Source organism: Daldinia childiae, assembly GCF_008694065.1.
Source record: "Daldinia childiae strain JS-1345 chromosome Unknown Scaffold3, whole genome shotgun sequence".
NCBI classification, from domain to species: Eukaryota; Fungi; Ascomycota; class Sordariomycetes; order Xylariales; family Hypoxylaceae; genus Daldinia; species Daldinia childiae.
In genome coordinates, this window is record NW_022984644.1 from 4,941,588 (window position 1) to 4,948,893 (window position 7,306).

The following is a 7,306-nucleotide window of genomic DNA, read 5'->3' on the forward strand; positions in this document are numbered from 1 at the left end:
GCCATCTATAGGAGGGGTGACGCTGTACAACATTCAAACAGTCACGCTTTCTTTGTTCGCATTCATAGAGTGCTTCAAACTCTTATCATCAATTCATAGTTTTTTGATTTCTCTTACTTATCACTATTTCTTTGGCAATGCTGCACGGTTACTCCGACTACTTGTCAGAAATCATCGCGGCCCCCTCTAGCAACAATATTCATCTAGGTTTACACTAAGTATGATACGCTGAGGTCTAATTCTCATCGCCTTTTGAACATATCCACCACCACCTCCACCACTACTACTAGCCTTACGGTTTCTAGCCTCATCTTCGATGCCCTTTTCTATGACATAGAATCCGTCGCACACAATAAAAATGCCTCCAAAGCGAAAGAGGAACGAGCGGCCATCCGACGCTGGAGCAAACCGGCCGGCTCCTCATCGTCCTTCCGACACAAATCTCGCTCAGCATGAACGAGATTTCCAAGATAGTCCTTCATCGCAGAATCGTCGTGCATCAAGCGGTCGCAATACAAGGAGAAATGCCGACCGTCGCGATTCGTCAGGCAACCAACTAGCCGTTACAAATCATCGAGGCCCCGTCTCTCCATCAACTGCTCGACCATCTAGTTCATCGTCGCAGGCTGCTCCACCCACGATACCTTCTACGCCATCCGCTCCTCCCCAATCTAGCCAACCTCGACCTTCCATTCCCTCTAATTATAACTTCGCTGTATTAACAGAATCGCGACTCTCCACGTGGCAGCAGAAAGGCCGCCAGGATATTGTTGAGCATGGCATCAAGTCTCGTAACGACGAAGACGTTGAAGAAATCTCAACTATATCTCAAGAGTTCACACGTGCTGTTCTTGAAGGGCGCCTTAACCCAACTGACGCAGGAACTTGCGTGAAACAAATCCTGGGGCCAGCGGTCGAGAATGCCGATGGTCCTGGGTTCGGTTTTGATGCACAGAGACTATTCCTCGACACGCTCTCGATTTTCATCGACTCTGAGGATGGTGCATCCAGGCCACAACTACGAGACTTTGTTGTTGCCACGGAGATATCTCCCAAGATTTTGCGCGAAGTATTGGACGCGCCAGCCTTACAGCAACTTGGGTTAATCCGCGAGACCTTCGTCAAATTAGGCATCAGATATGCCACGAATCAACTGTACCGACAGGCCAATTATAACCTGCTTCGAGAAGAGTCTGAAGGATACTCTAAGCTTGCTGCAGAACTTTATCGCACACCGTATTACGCTCGAGACCACCATGACTTTGCTCTTGTACAAGCTTGTTGGGAGCGCGTGAAGGGATTGATTGGAACGTTCGACCTTGATGTTGGCAGAGTTCTGGATGTTGTCATTGACGTTTTTTCTGCAACGATGCTGAGAAACATCGTATTCTTCTCGAGATTTTTGCGAATTAGTTCTTGGTGGCCTCGCAATCAGGTCGAACATTCTGAAAGGGTATTCGCAGGCGGCCTACCAAAATGGGCTTTGCCACAATATGAAAACACTAGTCTCGAGGATCTCAAAGCCGAGCTTGTCGAACGGTGCTATCAGCGTGATCTGACGTTCTGGGATAGAGCTCGAGAAATTCACCTAGATGCCTTTTTTGAGCTTGGCGGAAGACGTGTTGAAGATATCGATCAATACGACTCTGCGAAGACTACTTCCGGTCCTAACTCGAATAACGACTCAACTCTCGATTGGATAAAAACTACGAAGACCCTCCCACCATGCGGCAATAAGATAGCTGCGCAGTTGTTGGGCTTCAAATTTCGATTTTATGCGTCCGACGCTCGAGCTAAGCTCGAAGCACTACCAGCGAATCTGTACTATCTTGCCGCCTTCTTCATCAAAATTGGTTTTATTTCTCTGCCTGATCTTTATCCTCACCTCTGGCCGAGCGATGCTCAGATGGAAGCCTTGAGGGAACGACGAGAAAAGGAGCTCGAGGAAAAAGAGGCAGTTAAGAGACACGGTAACGAGCCAAACGCTCTTCTTACAGCTGGAGCTCTTACCGATGACACCTTGCCATCCTCTTCCAAACTACGGGAATCTACGGCTGCGAATGGTGACAGCAACGAGCAAGATGCGAATACTACAAAGGAAGACGATGAGACAAGTCTGCCCGACCCACAAGAGGCTCATAAGGCAGATCTAGTAACCCACTTGTTGGTTGTGGGTGCCATCCCTGAAGCTTTATTCATCATCGGTCGCTTTCCTTGGCTTCCTGAAGCATATCCCGATGAAATATATCCGGCTCTCAATCGTATTCTACTACATTCCATCAACAAAGTCTTCGAGGAGACCCGGCCTGTTGAAATTCGACCCATGACCAACCACCCCATCAAAGCAGAACTAGCTCAGGATCAATCTGGGATGACAAAGGGTAACCTGAAGCTTACCGATGGCTCTCCCGTAAAAATTCTGAAATGGCCTCATCCCGATGGTAGCCACAAAGGCATCATCTATCGTTTTTACCTCGACGAATGGGCAGATAACGTTCCTATATGTCAAACAGTCGATGACGTTTTCACGCTCTGCAGCACACTCCTCAACGTATCCGGTGTTAATATCGGAAGGGAACCTTCTCTAGTCAAGAAGTTAGCCGCTATTGGTGTGAAAAGCTTCTTACAAGACCAGTCGCCAGAAAATGTGGCGCGTTGGCAGGATCTTCTTCGACGTACACTTGTTCCGTCGCTATGCCTTTGCGATGCCAACGTCGATGCCGTAGGTGCGGTTTGGGATCTTCTTAAGTACTATCCGACACAGGTTCGCTATAATATTTACTCGGAGTGCTATGAAGGGCAAATATCTCGAATTCCCGCCATGGCTAAAGCTTTCAGGCATGCTAAAGCAGGCACTATAGCTACTTTAAAACGGCTTTCTTACCAGAACATTTCTAGTTCTGCAAAGAAACTTGCCAAAGTGGCATTATCGTCGCCCGGTATCGTATGCAAGGTCGCCCTTGAACAGATCGAGGCCTATACCAACCTCATCGAGGCATTTGTAGAGTGCACGAAGTACTTTACGGAAATGGGCCACGACGTTCTTGTTTGGTCTCTCTTGAGCTCACTGGGTGGCAAAGAAAGGAGCAGAACCCAGGAGGCATCTATACTCTTGACCAGTCGATGGCTGCAAGCTCTATCTAAATTTTCGGGAAGGGTCTTCCGACGGTATAGCAATATGGATCCGACGCCCGTCATTTATTACGTGAACGATCAAATCACCCACGGGAATCCTACCGACTTGATCATTTTGCGGGAGCTCATCACTTCCATGGGCGGAATTGTCTCGGACGTCGATTTTACTGACGCCCAATTATTCGCCCTGAGCGGTGGTGAGGTTCTACGACGGCAAATGCTGGTTAGTTTAGGTGACAAACGGTACGAGTCCGCTAAGAGTGCTGCTCGTCTTATGAAGGCTCTAGTACAGACGGATCTCGCTTGTCGACTCCTAACAAACATGGCCCAGTATCGACAAGCCGCCATCTATCATCTACCGGAGAATGAAACACATATCAAGTACTTAGCAACCGTGATTGACGACTCACAGCAAGCTCTCGTTCAATATGTAGAGCTGCTGCGAAATAACCTAGCCCCTGAGCAATTCGATGCACTTATACCTAACATCCCACGATTGATGACAGATTTTGGCCTTGACGCTAATCTCGCCTTTATGATAGGCCGAGCCAGTCTCCAGTATTTCATCATGGGTCCTGGAGAGAAGCTCGCTGTTACCACATCCGAATCAACTCCAGGTTCAGAGACCGATTCATCCAATGAAACAAAGGGCAATGACGGTGCACCGGTCACTGTTGGCCAAGACGGCGAAGATCATATGGTAGTAGACGTGCCGGATGTAGATGAGGCAACTCAGCCTCAATTGCCACCAGCAGTAAACGGTCAGAAACCTGACCGATTCTTAGAAGTACTCAGCCCCATCGTCAACGCTGTTCGGACTATATTGCCTGCAGAAGTGTGGGGCAAAATCAATCCCGAATTCTTTGTGCTCTTTTGGTCTCTACAGACGGGAGATCTCGTGGTTCCGATGAACAGCTATGAGGCCGAGATTACCAGGGTAGAGAAACAGTATACCGAATTAAAACGAGAACGAGGTGATATGAGTACCAAGAAAAAGTCCCTTGATGCTCTTATTCAGCTTAACAAGGATCTCTCTGCTGAAGCTAGTACTTGTCACGAACGTGTGAGCAAGACCAAGATATTACTTATCAAACAGAGTCCACGGTGGTTTATCTCATCAGCAAAAGCAGAATCTATTGCCGATACATTCATTGAAGAATGTCTCATCCCGCGAATTTTACTATCGCCTAGCGATGCAGACTTCTGTCATCGAATGATCCGGTTTATGCACTCGAGTCGAGTGCCAAATTTCAGGCTCATGGACTTATATGACCGATTCTTCGGTGTAAATAGGCTGCGTCTGATGATATTCGGCTGTACGGTTCGGGAAGCCGAATTTCTTGGTCATTTTATTAAGCTTACGTTGGGCGACCTTGCAAAGTGGCACAAGGATAAGGATATATACGCCAAAGAAGCAATACAGAACGGGAAAATTGGGTTTGCAACAGCCTTTGAAGACAATGGTAAACCGACAGCATTCATGGAACACGACCAATTTCGCGATCTTCTCTGGACATGGCATCGGAACTTAGCTACAGCCTTACGAGCCTGTCTTACTGGAACGGAATGGATGCATATCAGGAATGCCATCACAGTTTTGAAGGCAGGACTCGAAAATTTCCCTGCTGTTGACTTCATGGGTCGGCAATTCCTGCAGATACTCGGAAAGATTGCAGAACGTGAAGATGCAACGAAGAATGGAGGTGACGATGGACATAGCCACAGGGTAGATCTCTCAGTCACTGCGAATACCGCAACCTCAGCCCTTAAGAAGTACTCACCTAAATGGGTCATGGTCCAGGCTTTTCGGTCTAATACGGTAAGTTTTCGCCGTCATACTGGGAATCGTACGAGTGCTAATTCTACCACAGAGCGGTGACCCTGCAGAAGATAAAAAATCAGCGGAGCCTACTAAACCCGGCCAACCAGGTCTCCGGCCAAATGCGCCAGACTTCAAGCCTACTACGACAGGGTAAGTTTAGTTCTGCTTAAGAATAACTAAATATTTGCCTAATATATTAGCAGCATGCCAACGCGGATTAGAGCAAATGCCGAGGAAGAAGATGGCGAAGTAAATGACGTGAAGACATCGGTTGGTGCCGAATCTATGAAGAAAGATACGAATTCTCGGCAGCATACACCTACCAGCAGGGATACTGCCCAAAAGTCAACAGCCGCTCCTCAAAAAACCGACTCAAGACCAATTCCAAGTCGATCCTCGACTCCAAGATCTATACCCCCCGCGCCGCCCGCCTCGGTATCCAACCAAAGGACAGAGTCGTCCCGTTCATCAACCCTAGCTCCTGCTCCCGGACTCCCTAGCCGACCAGAAGTACCATTTCCTGCGCACTTCACGCACGACAAATTTGGACAAATTACGACTTCTACACATCCTCGCGATCATAGAGAGGGCAGAGATCCAAGAGAAGTACGAGGTGTAAGGGATTCGAGAGAACTACGCGATTCTAGGGAATTGAGAGATCCTAGAGATCCTAGAGATCAGAGGTCGTCTTTCCGAGCTCCAGATGATTCACGTTTAACTCGAGTACGAGACCAGCCAGCTGGGGACCGTCGCATTCCTGAAAATATTCCAAGGGAGTCTCCAAGATCTGAGAGAGATCGTTCTTCACACCGACCAGAACCCGGCCGGCGAAACGAATCAAACACTCCCGATCGGGATGGTCGCGGCCCGCGTGACCGCTCCGTGCCTTCAGGCGGTGCCAATCGAGGACCTGATGCAACCAGAGCGCAACGTGACAACATAGTGACCACGAATCCCATGCCACCTCCTCCACAGCCAGAGCTGCAAGGCCCAACAGTAAACCCGGAACGCGCACGCCTCATCAACGCAGATCGTCCAGACGAGCGTTCAAATATGGTAAACCCGGCTCGTGCAGCTCTAATCAACGAAGGGAGACCTGGTAGTCGTCAAGCCAGAGAAGATAGCCGGGATCGTAATAGTTCCCGCCCGGTATCTCCTCGGCGAGATAACCGTTCGGATCCTCGACCTAACGATCCATCTCGTGACCGGCCTCATCGTATAGATCATCCGCCTCGAGATCATTGGAACGAGCCACTGCCAACTATTGGACCAAAAAGCAGTAGGATAATTGATCACGAAGGTGAACGAGGCATAGCCGATAGATCTCGAGACCCTATCGCATTTCAAGGGCCACCTCATACATCCAGGGGCGATTCTGATCATGGCCGACTAAACAACCAAGATCCGGAATACGGCCGCCTAAGTTCAATTCCCTCGATTAGTGACACAACTAATCCTCCCGAGGGTCCACGTGGCCGTGGTCGTAACTCAACTCGCACCCCAGCAAACAACATTCCGGGACGACCAGATCCCAGGTTTCCGAGCAACGAGCCTCACCGGCCTACTTCACCAGACAGACATCACCCCCCTACTGGCCCCGCATCGTCTAGGCCACGTCGAGGTCAAGCAGGAGGACAATACGGTCATGGAACTGGTCCGGCTACTTCTCCAACGACTACTAATCCGTCAACGGGAATACATCCAGAAAGACTAAGACACTTGAACCCAGGTAGTTCAGCTGGGCCGGTACCACCCCCTCAGCCAACGTACCCAGTTCCTACTCCAAGCCCGGTCTCTGTTCATCCAGATCGAATGGGCCAGATTTCAGCATCCCCTTCCGGCTCTCACCAAGGCAATCGTTCCGCTCTACCTCCTTTGCAAACCTCTGATCGAACTCCCATGTCTGGACCGACGAGTCATCGTCAATCGTCTGGAGGCCACCCAGGTCCCTTCGGGTCTGATGCTAACATAATGGCCGCGCCTACGGGACCAGCAAACACTAATGAACGTTCCAGAGCTGGTGGTGGGAGACGGCAGTTATCAGGTATCAATACTATACTTTCTGGGGGGAGCCCCACTGTGCGTTCGAGAGGTTCTCGATCTAATCTGGCTGGATCTGACGCTCAGGTGCTCACGGGAGCATCCCCCGTCTCTACGCCTGTTCACGAACGTCCAGACCCTAATCTATTGTTAGGTGAGCGCGGTATGAACGGGGGAGAACGCTCTGGGCGAAATGATCACGAACGAGGACGAAGGGATCACAGTAATGCCGACCGGTCTCTACGCTCCTCTCGCCGAAGCAGCCGGGACCGCAGTACAGAAAGGGATCAGAGACCAAAGGAGCATCGT

The 7,306-nt window shown here is 49.7% G+C and overlaps 1 protein-coding gene across 1 annotated transcript; it reads left to right on the top strand.

Annotated features, from left to right (window-relative positions):
* Positions 1–358: 358 nt before the first annotated feature.
* Positions 359–2,775, top strand: GL218_04065 (THO complex subunit 2; the record flags this gene model as incomplete). The annotated part of the gene is made up of 2 exons (XM_033580646.1): positions 359–2,726; positions 2,765–2,775. The coding sequence occupies 2 exons, from the start codon at positions 359–361 to the stop codon at positions 2,773–2,775; spliced, it is 2,379 nt and encodes a 792-aa protein (XP_033436619.1).
* Between the last annotated feature and the right edge of the window lie 4,531 nt (positions 2,776–7,306).